At 37.0% G+C, this 20373-nt stretch overlaps 2 protein-coding genes across 10 annotated transcripts in view; both read left to right on the top strand.

Annotated features, from left to right (window-relative positions):
- pip5k1cb (phosphatidylinositol-4-phosphate 5-kinase, type I, gamma b) overlaps positions 1–20373 on the top strand; it is a 754787-nt gene that overhangs the window by 36650 nt on the left and 697764 nt on the right. For all 9 annotated transcript variants that reach the window (XR_015477327.1, XM_087238424.1, XM_087238421.1 and 6 more), the window contains 2 exon segments: positions 16402–16433; positions 18604–18696. Coding sequence is in view for 8 of the 9 variants with exons in the window: in XM_087238424.1 (XP_087094550.1) it covers positions 16402–16433; positions 18604–18696 (125 nt within the window). In the remaining variant the exon portion in view is untranslated.
- btbd2b (BTB domain containing 2b) overlaps positions 1–20373 on the top strand; it is a 1074195-nt gene that overhangs the window by 998158 nt on the left and 55664 nt on the right. The window lies entirely within an intron of this gene.

Here is a 20373-nt window from a genome sequence, read left to right as displayed (position 1 = left end):
TGTGTGTGTGTGTGTGTGTGTGTGTGTGTGTGTGTGTGTGTGTGTGTGTGTGTGTGTGTGCGCGCGTGTGTGCGTGCGTGCGTGCGTGCGTGCGTGCGTGCGTGCGTGCGTGCGTGCGTGTTCAGTATTTGGGTTTTTTTAGACGTTTGTTCCTCGAGTGTGTTTATGATGCAAATGTTGCAGTCATATACGAGCTTCCCAATTTTTTAAGGAGGTTTTAAGAATGGCTTTAAGAATGTTTCAGGAAACTTTAAGGACATTTCAAGGGTATTTTAAGCTTTTGACATTTGCATTGGCTTAATTTCCATAATTCAGCCAATGCAACCAGTTACCTTAATAAAATTTAGTAAATCAAATCAATCATTTTTTTGTCAGTGTAGAAGCGTCTTCATGTCCTGACTGGTGTTTTGTTGTTAAACCTGCTGGTTTGCGGGTGGTTTTGGTGTGTGTGTGTGTGTGTGTGTGTGTGTGTGTGTGTGTGTGTGTTAATACAGAGGTTGTTTCCCCGCGGCTCTCCTCACAGACAGACTGTAATGTGTTTGGACAGTGTGTGTTCTGCCCTGCAGCCGCTCTGCTATTTCTCCTGATGTTTCAGGGTTGATCTGATCCCAGCGCTGTTGCTATGGCAGAAATCACGCGTCGTTAGTGCTTTACTGAAGCTGCGTCTACTTGTTCAACAGCATGGCATATCTACAAACCTGATTATATGTCAGATTTACACTAATACTACAGTAATCATAATAATTTTCCTTTTCTTGGTGTCTAAACAGGAGAAATCATGTGTTTATGTATTAGAAAATGTATTTATTTACCAGGCTCAATGCTCATTAATCAATAGTAAATCTTTCAATAAACCACAAGGGCTGAGTTTCAACTGTCCCCTGCCAGATTGTAAAAAGGCAACCTAAAATCAACACATTACTACACAAACAACAGTAAAGTTGCATACAACAAAAGGATAAAGCATAATAAGAGTTTCACAAAAAGCTAGAGAAAATAAATACACATAATTACAAACTTGATTTGCTTTTAGCCGTTTCTTCAACTTGCATTTAAATTAAGGGTGTCACGATCCTCCAAATCCTTGATTCGATTACATTCTCAATTCTTAAGTCACGATTCGATTCGATTTTCGATTATGAATAATTAATTAATAACGAATTAATTATTTGTAGCCTACCGTTTAAACTACCTGACCTGCATGGTCTTTGTTTTGCCTATAAACAAATCATACAGTAAATGAATAAAGGTAAGTTGCACACATAATTACCAAAATCTATCTATTGAATTAATCAATCTATTAAAGAAACGTTGGCTAGAATTCTGCATTTTAGGCTTAAATTATAGAGAGACATATGTTATATATAGCAGATGAACCGAGACTGATCGCGAAGCTAATCAATGTTGATCATTTCCGCACTGACAGCTCGAAAGAAAGAACAAAACAACTGGCCTAACACAATATATTATAAGATTAAAACATGAAAAAATGATCAGAAAGTAACTTCGGTCAATTTTCCTAACGGATAAACCGAGATCAGGCTGGATAAACAGCTCTCGGCAGGCCCGGATTGACTAATCGGGAGGACCGGGAGAATTCCTGGTGGGCCGGTCCGTTTTTTGGCCGCCAGGGCAGGTGTCCCTAGCTCCAGAATCTGTTGCTCTCAGCAGTCACACTTTTTAAATTTATTTATTTATTTACTTGAACACAGTCGTCTTATTCATTATTATTATGATATAAGTTAGATGAGTCACCTCTCAATGTTCAACTGTTGTGGTCCAGTGGTTAGCACGTTACATTACGACGCCACTGACCCGGGTTTGATCCTCGTCTGAGTATGTTTTTTTTTTTTTCATTATTATTGTTAAGACATATAATACTGTTTGGGTTGTTGAACATTTGAAGTTCTAAAGCAGCTGTTTTCTCAAAAAAAGACGTGATAGTGTCATTAGAAACTGAATTGGAAATGACCTTAATACACTGTGATATAGCCTGGGTCGTTAGTTCGTTGCATTGTTTTGTTTTCTCACTACAATCGATCCGCTTTATAGGACAGAGACCGTCTCATTCAGGCGATCTCAGACTGATTGATTTGGCGCGGATGCAAGCGCAACTGCTGGATTTATGCCAAACAAACCGCGCTAACGGGGGAAACGAGACAGATTCTGAAACAAACGTCTATGTGTGAAAGCACCTTAAGATTGTATTTGCACACAATTGACGGACGTCGCAGCATGCAGCTCTGGCTCGATCTGGCACGCAACAAGGCAGCACTGTACACTGACCCGAGCGTCTTGCACGCTGGCCCCGGGCCATCGGGCAGTCCTTAAAGTCGAGCCCTGAAAGTTTAAGCTCTGTCGACGGGTCTCCTGCGTCTGCTCAGTTTAACCATCACTTCAACCAGCCTGTTTTTCCCGCTTGACATGGGGGCGTGGCAGCATCGACGATTCTATTTTTTGATTCGATAATCGAAATTGAGCATAAATTTCGATCGATTTAAAATCAATCATTTAAAATCGAAATCGTGACACCCTTAATTTAAATGTTGAAAAATTTGTAACACCCCTTAAATCAATAGGAACTTTTTTCCCCCAAAATATAACACTGTGTATGGAAAGCATTGTCAATGCACCGTGATGCACCGAGATACCGAATTGAACCAAATCGATGGCATGATAATCGTAACCGAACCGTGAGACCAGTATAGGTTCACACCTCTAATGTGTATATATATATATATATATATATATATATATATATATATATATATATATATATATATATATATATATATATATATATGTATATATATTAAGGGTGTCACGATCCTCCAAATCCCTGAAGGCATGATTCGATTCGATTTTCGATTATGAATAATTAATTAATTAATGACCAATTAATTATTTGTTGTCTACCGTTTAAACTACCTGACCTGCATGGTCTTTGTTTTACCCATAAACAAATCATACAGTAAATGAATAAAGGCAAGATACACACATAATTACCACCTGTCAATCACTTTTTCTGCGGGACTCGTGAATAGGCAGTGATCTGTGTCGTTATAATGGCGTCTGTAAAAAAGACGCACAACCAACAGGAACCAGCCAACAGTATCTGAGGTGTTCGCTAAAATGACTAAGTACAAGTGAGTGAAAGATTGAAGCAGTCCTCTGACTGCCTGGACCTGCTGTCTCGAGCGCATGGCTTTGTGCGTCTGTGTCTGTGTGGTCACGTGATGTGCATTTTCAGAGGTAGAGAGGAAGGAGGGCGGCTCAGAAATGCTACACGCCACTGTGGATGTCAAATCGTTGTCGTTCTAAAATGCCATTTAAAAACAAAGACAGTGTAAACAGGGCCTGAGTGTGTACTTTTCGCGAGCGGATTTGCAACGGGGGCGGGCGGAGGATCGCGATGCCGGTGTTGTCTATCGGACGAACCGTACGTAATACGTACATAGCAGAGCTTGCAAAACTGTGTCTTTTTTGTCGACAACACGAACGTTGTCAACATAACTCACTGGAAATCCTAAATGCTTCCACACCGGCGACTTCATTGAACGAGGAGAGGGTTTAAGCTCTGTCGACGGGTCTCCTGCTTCTGCAGTTTAACAAGCACTTCAACAAGCCTGTTTTTTTCCCGCTTGGCAAGCCAAGCTGACGTGACATGGGGGCGTGGCAGCATCGACGATTCTATTTTTTGATTTGATAATCGAAATTGAGCATAAATTTCGTTCGATTTCAATTAAAAATCGAAATCATGACACCCCTAATATATATATATATATATATATATATATATATATATATATATATATATATATATAAATAACACACTCTGTATTTCTGCACAGTGAAACAGAAGTGTGTAAGCGTGGTGAGCAGTTGGCTGTGAATCTCTTGCAGTCTGTTGTCTTCTGTTGGCATTTCCCCACACTGATCATGGTGAGATCCAGTCTGTCACGGCCACATTTTCAACACACACTCCTGCACTGTAAAACACATCCCTAAATTAGCAGTTTTGCAGTATTTTGTGATTATATTAAATTGCATTATGAGAGCTTGATCTTTTATGAACATTATGAATAGTTTGCAGGTATTGTCTGTGTTGGTGTAATAAACTGCCAGCATATTTACTGTTAACTTACAGACTTATTTCTCTATATTCATTTATTCAATTTCCCTCGCCTTAGTCTCAGGGGTCGCCACTGCGGAATGAACCGCCAACTTATTCAACATATGTTTTACACATCGAATGCAATTCCAGCTGCAACCCAGTACTGGGAAACACTCATACACACATTCACACACACTCATATGGCCAAATAAGTAAATCAATTCACCTACAACTTATGTGTTTGGACTGTGGGGGAAACTTGAGCACCCGGAGGAAACCCACCCTAACACGGGGAGAACATGCAAACTCCACACAGAAATGCGCCCTGGCCCAGCCGGGACTCGAACCAGTGACCTTCTTTCTGTAGATCTGATGAGCATCTGTGTTTCTGCACTTTCAGTGATCTAAAACACAATCATGTGCTGTATGAGAAGTGTGTGTGTGTGTGTGTTTTCTGTTTAACGTGTGATTAGCATGTGTGTGTTTGTTGTGTTTTCAGTGTGATTTTTATCATCGCTGACGATGTGAATGGGATTGTGGTCATTAATTGGAGGTGTGAGACTAAAATAAATAAATAATATTGAGACGGAATAAGACTCTCTTCAGAAGAAGAAATATAGGAAATTACTGTGAAAAATCCCTTTTAACTTAAAAAAAATAAAGAAAAGTAGTAATAATAAATAAATAAATATTATTGAACCAAAACAAAAGAATTAAGACTCTCTTCAGAAGAAAAAAAATATTTACAATTTTTTTTAGTTGTAAGCAGTCATAAATAAAAGTAATAATAATAATAGTAAAATAAATAAATAAATAATATTGAGCTGAAATAAGACTTTCAAAAGAAAGAATATTAATTACTGTGAAAAATTCCTTGTAAAAAGTCAAAAATAATAATAAATGAAAGTAATAATGATAAATATTAATAAATGAATAAAATTGAGCTAAAATAAAAGAAATAAGACTTTCTTAAGAAGAAAAACATATTATAAGAAATTACTGGGAAAAATTCCTCGTAAAAAGTAATAATAAATAAAGGTAGTAATGACAATAAAATAAATATATAAATGAATATAGGGTCGGAATAAAACTCTCTTCAGAAGAATAAATATTGTAGAAATTGCTGTGAAGAATCCCTTGTAAAAAAAAAAATAAAAGTAATAATAATAATAAATAAATAAATAATATTGAGGCAAAATAAATGAAATACGACTTTCTTCAGAATAGAATATATTTGAAATACTGTAAAAATCTATTATAAAAAGTGATAAGTAAAAGTAAAAACAACAATAAAATAAATAATATTGAGCTGAAATAAAACAAATAAGACTCTCTTCAGAAGAAAAATATTTTAGGAAATCCCTTGTAATTTAACAAAAAAATAATAATAAAGAAAAGTAGTAATAAATAAATAAATAATATTGAACCAAAACAAAAGAATTAAGACTCTCTTCAGAAGAAAATCTTTTTAAGAAATTACTGTGAAAAATTAATTTTAAAAAGTAAAAAATAATAAGAAATGAAAGTAATAATGATTAATATTAATAAATAAATAAATGAATAAATAAATAATTAAATAAATAAATAAATAAATAAAATTGAGCCAAAATAAAAGAAATAAGACTTTCTTCAGATGAAAAAAATATTATAGAAAATTACTGGGGGAAATCCCTTGTAAAAAGTAATAATAAATAAAAGTAGTAATAACAATAAAATAAAAATATAAATTAATATAGAGCCGGAATAAAACTCTCTTCAGAATAATAAATATTATAGAAATTACTGTGAAGAATTCCTTGTTAAAAAAAAAAGTTAAAAATAATAATGAAAAAAAGCAATAATAATAAATAAATAATATTGAGGCAAAAAAAATGAAATACAACTTTTTTCAGAAGAAAATATATATGAAATACTGTGAAAATCTATTTTAAAATGTAATAAGTAAAAGTAATAACAACAATAAAATAAATAATCTTGAGCCAAAATAAAACAAATAAGATTCTCTTCAGGAGAAAAAATAATATAGGAAATTACTGTGAAAAATCGCTTGTAAAAAGTAAAAATATATAAAAGTAATAATAATAATAATAAATAAGTAAATAATATTCATAAAAGCATGTACTCATTAAAAGAGAACATTTCTAAATTTCTGTAAATTAAATACTCCTTTTTTACCGAGTTCAACTGAAAACTCTTTTTCACAGCACTATTTATAGTGGTATAATGTAAAATAATTCCGTCTGTTGTTGTTGTTGTTGTTGTTGTTGTTGTGGTTTGTAGTGCTGCTGATGTTTGTCCTTCATCATCATCGTCATCTGTCCCTCTGAGCCGCTGCTTGATGTCTCGTTCTCATATCTCTCAGACACAAATATGATTAGAATAGATTTGGCCTCTATTTTTAAAGCAGTGTTTTTGGAGATGCTGTCTGCACTCCAGTCTGGGATTGAGATTAGCAAAACGGGATTTATTTTAGAAGATAAAACCCTGTGTTTGAACAGGAGATCAGATAAAGCTGTTATTAGCAATCATTTCTGCAGAGGCAAACTACTCCACATTTTCTTGAGTGGTAAAAATAGATACAGTGCTCAACGTATATGAGTACACCCCTTACAAATCAGTCTGTTTTCGCGATTGTTTGATGCTGTGTTTACACCAGATGCAGAACGCGCGGATAAATTGCGCTATTCGCACGTAAATAGCCGCGTGAACATTTGAGGTTACTCGCTTCATTCACGCGTCAAATCCGCTTCATTCGTGCGTCAAATTCTCTTCAAAACCGACGCGGATTCGTGTGATGGGCAGGGCGTCTGTCTGCCCGGTGACTCAAGCTTCGTTGCTAAATTGCTAACATGGCTTTTATGAAGAAAATAACAGTGTTCATGTGCTTTATGAAGACTAAAAAACAGCGTTGATACGTTTAGGACCGTGTCTGAGTCCACTAGTTTCTTTCAGAGGTGCATCCAGCTCTTAAACTCCTCCAGAAACTGAACCTGGATGACGGAGGCTTTCAGCAGTGCTTCTGACTGAGCCAAGCCCAGTTTGATGACTTGGTGTCGGCTGGAGGATTTCCCCCGGGACACCAACAACAGGTTCTACGTCACAACCACGCCCCCACAAGAGCAAGCTTCTGATTGGTTAACGCAGCGCGAATGTCCGCTGAAGTTCAGATTTTCGAACTCAAGCAATTTGCGTGTCAGTCGCGAAAAACCCTCAATTTGCGGCGCGCCATTCGCACCGCGCCATTTGCGCAATTTGCGTCATACGCGCCACGCCATTCGCGTGTATCGCGCCGCAGGATGTCTATTCGCACGTTTGCATTGACTTAACATGTAAATCACTCGTGCTTGATGCGCGTTCCGCGTCTGTTGTGAACGCAGTATTATGCTGTGTTCACACCAGACGGGGAACGCACGGATAAATCACGCTTTTCACGTGTAAATTGCCACGTGAACATTTGAGTTTACTCGCTTCATTCACACATTAAACCCTGCTTCATTCGCGCGTGAAATCCGCTTCATTCGCAAGTCAAATTCACTTCAGAACAGATGCAGATTCGCGTGATGGGCAGGGCTTCTGTCTGCCTGGTGACTCTAGCTTCATAGCTAAGTGGCTAACATGGATTTTATGAAGAAAATAACAGTGTTTATGTACTTTATGAAGGCTGAAAAACAGCGTTGATACGTTTAGGACCGTGTCTGAGCCCACTACATGCTTTCAGAGGTGCATCCAGCTCTGTGAGCTCATAAACTCCTCCAGAAACTGAACCTGGATCGCGAAGGCTTTCAACGGTGCTTCTGACTGAGCCCAGCCCTTTTTGATGAACTGTTGTCGGTGTCTGCTGGAGGATTTCCCCCGGGACACCATCAACAGGTTCTACGTCACAACCACGCCCCCTCAAGAGCAAGCTTCTGATTGGTTAATGCGGCACGAATGTCCGCTAAAGTTCAGATTTTCGAACTCGAGAGATTCGCGCGAAACGCACATTAAGCGCATCAAACGCGCAAAATGCTCAATTCGCCCCCCGCGCCATTTGCGTGTATCACATCATTCGTGCGTATCACACCGCAGTATGTCTATTGGCGCGTTTGGATTGACTTAACATGTAAATCACTCGCGCTTGACGCACATTACGCGTCTGGTGTGAACGGAGCATTAGAACTTTCGATTCAGTAGCCTATGGGAGAAATGACTAGGAATAATAAACGGCAGAAAACGGTCAAACTACAAACTACTTGCATGACTATACAGACCAAGTAGAATAATATAATAAGGAAATATCAGTTTGCAACATCAAACTGCGAAATGAGCAGTTTTTAATGTCTAAAAATGAATGGAAGTGAATGAGACCGGAAGTCTCGGTTTGGTTACGATTATCAAGCCATCGATCCGGTTCAATTTGACATCACGGTGCATTTAACGGTGCTTTCCATACACAGTTGTATATTCTCTTCACAGCACAATTCTTGTATTAAAATGTATGAATAAATGTATATACTATTGTTAATGCAATTTTGTCATTTAATACAAACAGTCAGATATATAAACTGTACCTTTAAACAACACAAGCATTTATAGCAATTAATATAAACAAATATAAATATCCCGCTCGCTTTCTGATCCCTGTCTACCAAGTTCTCTTGCACCCCTTTGATTGGTCACACCCTCAACAAAAACGGCTGCCATTGGCTCTTGCATGCTGCGCTCTTCACAGATGAGTGACACTGATAAGCGGCAGGCGGCAGCGGCGATCACAGCTCATACATGATAGACACGGTGGAGAAAACTCTGCAGGCACACGCTCGTGTCTGTATCCAGAAGTATCGCTGTAAAACAGCCGAGAGGAGAGGAAAAGTCACGCCAGCAGGTCAAATGAGCCTACAGTGAGTGAGAGAGAGAGAGAGAAATGGAGTTCACTTTCATTCTCTCAATCCCACTGAAATAGGGGCTTCTGCTGTATGTCAGTGAAAGACTGTCCAGCAAACACACACGCAGTGAAATTGTGCACAGTTTCTGTGTTTTTAAGTAGTTGGAGTGTTGTAAATACTCACACTCTCCTCCCGCGCCATAGTAAGCTATGGCGAAATATCGCCTTAGTAGACAATAACCGGTTATGATTTTTACTGAACCGATACCGAATTGTCCGCGTCTGCATCGCAGTACACCGAAGAAACAATTAATTTTGACACCCCTACAAAATAACTTACTATAACGGTCCAAAAACTAGTACAGCCAAATTTATATGTTATAGAAAAATATTGAAAACTAATTAAACAAAATAGGAAAAATCAAGAGAAGCAAAAAATTGTGAAAATTTTTTAAAATGTAAAAAAAAAACTTTTTTTAAATGTTTAAAAAAAATTCCAACATTTCACATGAATTTAATGGATTCCAATTTCTAACAATGTTTGGTGACTTAAATATTTAAATAAATATATTCAATTCACCTTTATTTGTGTAGCGCTTTTACAATGATATTTGAGCCAAAGCAGCTTCACATAGAAGATCATAGTGAATTGAAACAGTGTAGTTCAGTTTTCAGTGTTTGACTTCAGTTCAGTTTAGCTCAGTTCAGTGTGGTTTAATAATCACTACTGAGAGTCCACTGAAGAGCAAATCCATTGATGCGCAGCTCTACAGATCCCGAACCATGCCTGGATTCGGGCGATTCCACTTCGCCCCCAAAACGCGACCAGCTGCACTGAATGAGCGTTCGCTCGCACCGCTTGTTGTAGAAATGAACAAGATTCTCCTCGCAAGGTGCTGCAGTTGTGGAAATAAGCGATCTTGTTTCTCCCAGAACGATATCAGATTTTCCACTGATGACTCCTCTTTTTTAGTTTTTTCATTACAATCTGCATTTGTATAATGTTATTATTAGCAGAATTATTTATTATATGCATATTTATATTTGTTTTAATAAACACAAGTTTAGATTTGTCCACCTATGGGGTTTTGGAGAAGTCTGCATCCCCATATGGAGCATAAGCACAGGATGTGTGTTTGGATATAACTCAGATTTTTGACCACACTTCATTATCATTGTTCATTTATTCCTTTGTTGGAAATTAGAACTGAATTTACAAATAGTTGTGAAACAAATCTTTGCGCTTAATAAACTAAATTAAGTATGTAGGCTGATTAATGTGTTCAGTGGAGTGAGTTTCCATCGTCTCCTTACTCAACCAAAGTAAAGGAGTAATGAGCAAAAGTAAAGTAAAGAGGCTGAATGGAGGAGGCTCATTCTTTATCCTCGCGCTGCAGATGCTCTGTTGAACTCGCTAGTAAAGCATTCAGTATCTCCACCTACAAAGTCTGCCATGTAAATATTGAATGACTCTTAAAGGCAATGGGGGATGAGACTCTGATTGGTTTAATGCATGAACCATCGAAACACACCCAGAACTCATTAAGAGAATAAGCTCAACCGTGTGTGTGTGTGTGTGTGTGTGTGTGTGTGTGTGTGTGTGTGTGTGTGTGTGTGTGTGTGTGTGTGTGTGTGTGTGTGTGTGTGTGTGTGTGTGTGTGTGTGTGTGTGTGTGTGTGTGTGTGTGTGTGTGTGTGTGTGTGTGTGTGTGTGTGTGTGTGTGTGTGTGTGTGTGTGTGTGTGTGTGTGTGAGTGAGTGAGTGAGTGAGTGAGTGAGTGAGTGAGTGAGTGAGTGAGTGAGTGAGTGAGTGAGTGAGTGAGTGAGTGAGTGAGTGAGTGAGTGAGTGAGTGAGTGAGTGAGTGAGTGAGTGAGTGAGTGAGTGAGTGAGTGAGTGAGTGAGTGAGTGAGTGAGTGAGTGAGTGAGTGAGTGAGTGAGCGAGATTTTCTCAGTGTGTTTCTGTCTCTGTATTTCAGTCACGGCTGCACATGTCCTGCTTTTCCTCAGCTCTTATTATCTGCTTCTCAAGCACATGCAGCTCCACGAGAGTCTGTCAACAATACTGCATCTGCTATCAAAACACACACACACACACAAACACACACAGGGACTTAAAGCTTCTTGATCTCACAAAATCTGTCCAGAACAGGCCCAGGTCACATTAAACATTAAAAGATGGTATATTTTACAAGAAGAAAATTGGAGCGATTCTATTTAAATTAAAATAATTAAATATTATTTTAATTGAAAAATATAATAAAACATTTTAAGAAAATTATAATGTTTTAAAAATATTTTTAAATTAATGAGATTATTTACAAATTAATATTTATTTTATTTATAATAAGAATAATCAAATCAATAATTTTTTATTTATCATTTTCAAAATAATACATTTCTAACCATCAGATTTTTTATTATTATTAAAATACAAATAAACATAATTTGGTTGTTTAATTGTAATAATTTTAATTTATTCATTCTTTCATTTTCTTTTCGGCTTAGTCCCTTTATTAATCTGCGGTCACCACAGCGGAATGAACCGCCAAGGAGCTATGTTTTATGCAGTGAATGCCCTTCCAGCTTGGAAACACCCATACACACTCATTCACACACATTCACTACGGACAATTTAGCTTACCCAATTGCCCTACAACGCATGTGTTTGGACTGTGGGGGAAACCGGAGCACTCGGAGGAAACCCACGCCAACAAAGGGAGAACATGCAAACTCCACACAGAAACACCAACTGACCCAGCCAAGGCTTGAACCAGCGACCTTCTTGCTGTGCGGCGATTGTGCCATCCTGATGCCCCGTAACATAATTTTCCTATATAAATTATATCGATAGTTTGCAGACTAGATTTTATCAGAAAAACTAAAAAATGAATATATTTCTGATCAAATAAAAGGAAAAGCATGATATCATATGAGCTGCATGTTGATCTACAACAAAAACAGATCAGAAAAAGCATTTTTCGGTGATCATTTGCAAAATAGTTTTTATAATTTTTATTACTGCTAATATTTAACAAAGGGAAAAATAAGAGCTGTATTGGATATCACTATATTGGACTTATATATGATACACATGATGGCTTTGTAACACAGAACGTATGTCATAATAATCAAAATAACAACAACTATAACTTTGGACCAAACAAATGTGATTATTGTTTTCCTATTCATTATAAATCATGTGCTTATGCGTATTTGGATTCCAATAGATCACTGCATCATAGTTAAAGAAGCACTATTACAGAATAAATAAATAATTATTTAAATATTATTAAATAATGTTATTGTATACTATTGTATACAATAACATAATATACTATAATATACATGTTATTGTATGCTATATATCATTTTAATCATTCATTAATTTTCCTTCGGCTTAGTTCTTTATTTATCAGGGGTCGCCACAGCGGAATGAACTGCCAACTATTCCAGCATATGTTTTACATAGCGGATGCCGAGACTCGAACCAGCGACCTTCTTGCTGTGAGGTCACAGTGCTAACCACTGAGCCACCATGTTGCCCATATATTTTTAGTATTTCTTTGTTTTTTTATTTTAACATTTGGTTTCTCTCTAAAAGCGAGAGCTGTCTGTGTTTTATTTTAGTGAGGTGATCAGACTGATTCATTAGTATTTGCTGCTCTAATTCCTCGCTTTATTATAGTCTGTCTGCTGTCGGCTGTAAAGCAGGTCAGATGTTCTGCTGCTGCTGTGCTCCGGCACGTGCAGAACAGTGACTGACAGCTCTGTAGCTCCGCCTACTCCGCTGTAATAATAAGACTGAGAAACATGCGAGGAAAGAGCGCAGTATGAAGAGACTGCAGGCAAACAGAGATGCAGACGCCCGCTGTGTGTGTGCGTGTGTGTGCGTGTGTGTGTGTGTGTGTGTGTGTGTGTGTCCCCTTCACTGTTCTTCACACTGTAGCCAGAGTGTGTTCATTACTCTACTGCAGGAGGTTTGTGTTTATGTATCCCACAAGGCTTTGCACTTGACTTGACCTTCAGTTTTCAGTGTAATGACTGAAGTGGACATAATCTGCAGCTCTATTAGCAGATCTGCATTGTAGAAACGCTTCCTAACACTTCTGTTTAAGGTCTCATTGTTGCACATTCTTTGTTCTTACTTAATTATGCATAATATAATAATTATATGTAATTAAAATTGCCAAAATAAATAGCATCACAAATTGACCATGGTTATTTATGAAATTATAATTGGACATTCAGTGCGTGTGTGTGTGTGTGTGTGTGTGTGTGTGTGTGTGTCATTTTATGTAATCAAACCACAAAATTAAAATCATACTCTTGATTACATTCCTTTTTCATTCGTACTACAGTCCTGTTTCAGATTTTTAGCAAATTATGTTAGCATAGCATGCTAACAGAATGCTAAAACAAATGCTAATTCATGTTAGCAGAATAGTGCCGTAGCCATGTGTTATAACATGCTTGTTAAAGTGCAATAATATGCTAACATCATCATAAAACATGTTAGCTTTGTGAAGAAATATCTTAGAATGTGCTAATTTATGCTAGTAGCTGGTTAGTAAAGCATGTTAGCTTTTGTACATGTTCTTTCATGCTAAATCATGATAATTCATGCTAGCACAACAAGTTAGACGTAAAAACTTTCTATTAAACTGCTAAACATGGTAGCATCATCATAACACATGTAAGTTTTGTGGTCAAACGAGTTAGAAACATGCTAGTAGCTAGTTTGTAAAGCTTGTTAGCCACTGTACATGTTCATTCATGTAAACAACATGCTTAAGTTAGATAAATAATACTAGCACAACATGTTAGACGTAGGAAACTTTAGAAGCATTCTAAATGTGTTAAGGCATACTGTTAAAGTTTTAAAACAGGATAGCATCATCATAAAACATGTTGGCTTTGTGTTAAACATGTTAGAAATATGCTAGTAGCTAGTTAGAAAAGCATGTTAGTTACAGTGACTGTTAGTTACTGTACATGTTAATTCATGTAAACAACATGCTTAAACTTGGTAATTCATGCTAGCACAACATGTTAGAAGTAAAAACATTATAAAAATGCTAAATGTGTACAAACATGCAATTAAAGTTCTAAAAGATGCTAGCATTGTCATAAAATATGTTGTCTTTGTGGTCAAACAAGTAAGAAACATGCTAGTAGCTAGTTTGTAGAGCATGTTAGCCACTGTAAATGTTCATTCATGTAAACAACATGCTTAAGTTTGGTAATTCATGCTAGCACAACATGTAAGAAGTAAGAAACATTAGAAACATGCTAAATGTGTCAAAACATGCTATTAAAAGATGCTAGCATCATCATAAACATGTTAGCTTTGTGGTCAAACATGTTAGAAACATACTGGTAACTAGTTAGTAAATAATGTTAGCTGCTGTACATGTTCATTCATGTAAACAACATTCTTAAACTTGGTAATTTACGCTAGCACAACATGTCAAAAGTAGGAAACATTAGAAACATACTATTAAAATGCTAAAACATCACACAAAACTTGTTAGCCTTGTGGTAAAACATGTTAGAAACATGGTAATAGCCAGTTGGTACTCATGGTAGTAAAGCATGTTAGCTACTGTACATGTTCAATCAAGCAAACAGCATGCTAAAATTTGATAATTCATGCTAGCACAACAAGTTAGACGTAGGAAACTTTAGAAACATTCTAAATGCTTTAAAACATACTATTAAAGTTCTAAAACAGGTTAGCATCATCATAAAACATGTTAGCTTTGTGGTTAAAACATGTTAGAAATATGCTAGTTGCTAGTTCAAAAGCATATTAGATACTGTACATGTTCATTTGTGCAAACGACATTTTTAAACTTGGTAATTCATGCTAAAACAACATGTTAGAAGTAGGAAGCATTAAAAACATGCTATTAAAGTGCTAAAACATGCTAGCATCACCATAAAATATGTCAGCTTTGTGGTAAAACATATTGGAAATATTCTAGTAGCTAGTTCGTAAGCATATTAGATACTGTACATGTTTATTTATGCAAACAACATTCTTAAAATTGGTAATTCATTCTAGCACAACATGTTAGAATTAGGAAGCATTAGGAACATGCTATTAAAGTGCTAAAACATACTAGCATCACCATAAAACATGTCAGCTTTGTGGTCAAACATATTGGAAATATGCTAGTAGCTAGTTGGTAAGCATGCTAGATACTGTACATGTTTATTTGTGCAAACAACATTCGTAAACTTGGTAATTCACACTAGCACAACATGTTAGAAGTAGGAAATATTAGAAACATGTAATTAAAGCACTAAAACATGCTAGCATCACCATAAAACATGTTAGCCTTATGGTAAAACATGTTAGAAACATGGAAGTAGCTAGTTAGTAAAGCATGTTAGCTACTGTACATGTTCATTTAAGCAAACAACACGCTAAAGTTTGATAATTTATGCTAGCACAACATGTTAGACGTAGGAAACTGTAGAAACATTCTAAATGTGTTAAAACATACTATTAACGTTCTAAAACAGGTTAGGATCATCATAAAACATGTTAGCTTTGTGGTAAAACATATTGAAAATATGCTAGTAGCTAGTTGGTAAAGCACTTTAGCTACTGTACATGTTCGTTCGTGTGATATACATGCTCAAACTTGGTAATTCATGCTAGCACAACATGTTAGAAATAAAAACATTATAAACATGCTGTTAAAGTTCTAAAAAATGCTAGCATTATCATAAAACATGTTAGCTTTGTGGTCAAACATGTTAGAAACATGCTAGTAGCTAGTTGGTTAGCATGCTAGATACTGTATATGTTTATTTGTGCAAACAACATTCTTAAACTTGGTAATTCACGCTAGCACAACACGTTAGAAGTAGGAAACGTTAGAAACATGCTAGTAGCTAGTTGGTAAGCTTGCTAGATACTGTATATGTTTATTTGTGGAAACAACATTCTTAAACTTGACAATTCACACTAGCACAACATGTTAGAGGTAGGAAATTATTACATGTTATTAAAGTGCTAAAACATGCTAGCATCACTATAAAACATGTTAGCCTTGTGGTAAAACATGTTAAAAACATTGTAGTAGCTAGTCAGTAAAGCATGTTATCTACTGTACATGTTCATTCATGTAAACAACATGCTAAACATGTTAAAACATGTTAGAAAATGTGTTAATTCATTCAAGGAAAAGCTTGTTAGTAAGATGCTAGCTACATGGCAAATTTATCTATTTTTTACTGACTGTGACTTCTCAGAGTAAAACTATAACACTCTGCAATAAGATGTAGCACTTTCTCATCTATGCAGACTTTTATTTGGGTAAAATTAATCTCTTTTATTGAAGGTGACGGTTTCTAAAATGATCTGTGTTTTAATATTTTTTCCTTAAAATCTTCTTCTTTTCCTGTCGTTTCAGAAGCTGCTCTTAAGAAGACCTGCTTAAGCGAGGTGAGAAACCATATGTATAAAAATATATAATATATTTATTATAAATGTAAATATTAAAATAAATATGTAAATTATTCATTTGATCATGAAATGTACTGTTACTTTGTCAGATCTTCAGAATTATTAAATGTTGAGTAATTGATTAGTGGTTCTTAATGTTAATTAAGGGCCTACTCACACTATGCCATTCGTACCGTGCCCAGGCCCGTTTCCTGGATCGTTTGAGAAGTGTGAGTGTGCTGAATTGGGCTCGCTTGGGCTTTGGCGCGGTACGCTTGTGTGTGAGTGCAAAACGCGCCAAAGCCCAAAACTCAAAGCGAGACGTGACTTTTAAAGGACTGTTTCATATGGATTTATTATTCATTCTTACTGTTCAGTGAACTCAAACTGCCGTATTTTATTAAATACGAGAACTCCTCACTGCACGACAGCTGCGCGCCTTCAGCAGACCTCCAAAAGTGGCGGATCTGTTCGGCGAAATATCTGACTGCGTGTCACCGCATCAGGACTGTTTGGCGAAATATTTGACGGCATATCAAACGACTGAAACGATATAACTAGCGAAATCTCCACTGTGCTGCTGAGTGAGAGAGCGATTCTCACTGGACAGCACAGCAGCGATGACGTAAGCGTGCCGAGGCCCAATATGGTGTGAGTGCGGGCTATCGGGGGAGACGGGAGGGGGGACAAGAGTGCTTTGGCCCGGTTTGAGGCAACTGCACCTAGTATGAGTACAGCCAAAGGGTGCTTTCATACCTACACTTTTGTTTCGGAACCTGTCTCATTTACCCATTTAGCGCGGTTCGTTTGGCATATGTGAAACCAGCAATCGCGCTAGGATCCACACCTAATAAATCGCTACGAGATCGCCTGAATGAGGTGGTCTCGGCTCAAATGAAACAAACTCTGGAGCGGATCGATTGCAGTAAGAAAGCGATATGATCTAAGCATGGTTATATCAGTGTTTTATGCATATGTAATAGGCTTACGGCTATATGAAGAGAGAATTATGAGTATGGCGGGAAGTTTTGCGAGTCTCCCGAATGCCCGCAAATGAGTGATGATCTCCCAGTAATCTCGCGTCTCCCTCCCGGTCCTCAAATACGTCGTGCACCCTTCTCACCCCTCCCCACCGTGTCTCTCCTCGCTCTTCGGACACGTGCACCTTGTCAAACACCACCAAACCACCACCTCTCCTGACAGCTGAGCAGGACTCTTCGAAATAAACCCTGACACTCTGACCAATGTGAGGTGAGTTTACTCGCACTTGACTTGTTTTAGCTCTTTTGGTCCGATTAGAAACTTTGCAGTGTGAAAGCGAACCACTCCAAGAGCAAAGAGCAACTATGTAACATTTTCAATCCCTGTTTCGGAACAACTGAATCGATTCGCAGGTGTGAAAGCACACTAAAAGTTTCACATTTTTACAGATGTTTCCCCTGAGCCACAATTAAGTTTCATTTTTGTATTAATTTGACAGATTTTTATTTAAAGCAAAGCTCAATTTATTTTGGTGTTTTGTGGATATACAGTACTGTGCTAAAGTTTTAGGCCAACAATAAATCTCTTCTTTTACTGGTGGTATGCTGATGGTATGGATATTGTTGGAGAGAGGCTGTTTGTTTTGGTTTGAGCTGTATTTCTATCTAGTGTTGTTAGCAATATTGTCTGAATTGATGGATTTGTGAATGTTGAAAAGTACTGATAGCTTTTAATGCATTATGCTACTCCTTTTTGAAAGGACTTAAGTGGTGATAGTTTTCATTTTCGGCATGATAATTGCAGTGAAATCCTATTATTTGGAGAAAGAAAACAGCTGATGAAACGCAGACAGTCATGGAATGGCCTCCACAGAGTCCAGACCTAAATATTATAGAGGCTGTATGAGATCGCCTGGACAGAAAAGAAAGATAGGACACTCTAAACCTAAAGAAGAGCTCTGCAAAGTGCTAAAAGATGCCTGATATTACACAGTGCTTTATTTTAGAAAATGTCAGGACAGTTAGTTTAAAACAGTTTAAGCTTTGTACATTCTGTTTGTTTTTACTAAAGAGACTGATTGATTATATATCGTGCCAACAATAAAAGTCTGAAGCCAACAAAGCTGGTAAATGCTAAGGACTTTTACAAAGTAATGTATATATCTCATCTGTCTTTATGCTCTGATCAGATGCCGTCGTCCTCGTGTCACTCCAGCTCTGGCCCCGAGAAGAAGATTGGTCACCGGCGGGTCGATGCATCCGGTGAGACCACATACAAAAAGGTGAGTTTAAAGCACAAAATAATGAAGTATCAATACTCAAAAGTGTCTTGTTAATCTCTTTTTTTCAAGTTGCTATAAATGTTTCAGTTTTCAGCTCAAACTACCTCACAGATCATTTATACCAGTGTTTCTCAACTGGTGGGTCGTGACCCAAAAGTGGGTCGCGGGAACATTTTTAGTAAGTAGTAGAGTGTTTAGTAAAAAAAACAACACACGTTTAATTTTTTACTTGTTTTGACTTTTATTTTGAAATGCGTGCATGACAACCCTACTGTTTGACATGTAAAATTTCATTTAATTATAGCAACAAATATGTCGAAGCGCAAGTACGACCCTGAATATGTAAAGTATGGATTTACATATAATGACGACAAAAAAAGCCTCAGTGTGTCATAAGTAGCGAGGTGCTCTCACCAGAGAGCATGAAACCTTATAAAATAAAACGACATTTAGAAACCAGACATGTTTTATTAACAGTTCAGTTCATGGTAACTAAACCTATCCTCACCCTAACCACTGTTTACAGTATTTGTCGTTTTTATTTTGTAATATTTCTATAGTTTGATACATTTTGCTAAATGACAGCGGTAACATATTGTTTATTTGTAAGTCTTGGTGATTTTCTTATAATTTATCTGTCACTAGTTGTGTATGTTAACGAATAAATACAAATTAATTATAATTCCTAAAATTATATTATAGTTCCTAAAAATTTGGGTCGCGGCTTGATAACCATGTAAAAATGTGGGTCCCATGGCCAAACCAGTTGTGAACCCCTGATTTATACCATGCTCTAAATGTAAATTTTTGAATAAAAGCAAAAACACAGTGGTTTTTATGTGTGTCTTCAAATGCAAATGAGCTGCCAATTCCCGCCTTCTTTTCAGAAGAGGGTGGAGCCCAGTGTTTCCTCTAGGATTTTTTCCTGCCGGCCTTTTTTTACACAGATCTACTAATTACCTGTGGCGTTATTTGATGTCGTGAGCGCATTATTGGAAGTCGAGATCGCATTTATGTAATAGCCTACAGCATGTTAATCTCTTTGCTTGTGCGCCGATTTCCTCTGCTCGTGCACAAAACTTCTGGCACGCCCCCTCAAATATAAGCCGCTTCAAGAGCGCGCAGATCTTCTTGTGCGCTCTCAAATAAACACTGCTGAAATGCGTTTTAGTGCGTTTATGTAACGAGTATATCTCCAGCATTTATTAGATTTGCTAGGAATATTTATGTATGTCTCTAATAGACCTACAGAGCGGTAATAATGCGTTCTGAAGTAAAGTGATAGGGCTATACGTCGTGTTTGCTGGCTCTTACGCATCAGGCACCTGTCAGTCAGCCAGTCAGTCTGTCAGCAAGTAAACTTAACGTGGTAAACAAATAATGCACAGCACTACTACGGTTACAGAGAAGTTTGCACTGTTATAATTCACTCATCTTTTAATACGTTTCGGTGCGATTATTACCAGCTATTTAAAAAAAATAAAATGTTTTGAATGAGAAGCTGTAATGTAGTCGTGGCAGGATGAATTTTGTAGTGGCGCCCCGCAATGGAAGAATGAATGTAGAGGAAACCATAGAGCCTTTACAGCTTGTGCCTTGGTCACTCTGAAAGCATCAAACAGAACATCTGCATGCGTTTTAAAGTCTTGTCGGTTTAAACTCCTAAAATAGAATCAT

This window comes from Danio rerio, chromosome 2 (assembly GCF_052040795.2).
Source record: "Danio rerio strain M-AB ecotype USA chromosome 2, GRCz13ab, whole genome shotgun sequence".
Classification (NCBI taxonomy): Eukaryota; Metazoa; Chordata; class Actinopteri; order Cypriniformes; family Danionidae; genus Danio; species Danio rerio.
This window is presented reverse-complemented; position numbering and strand designations above follow the sequence as displayed.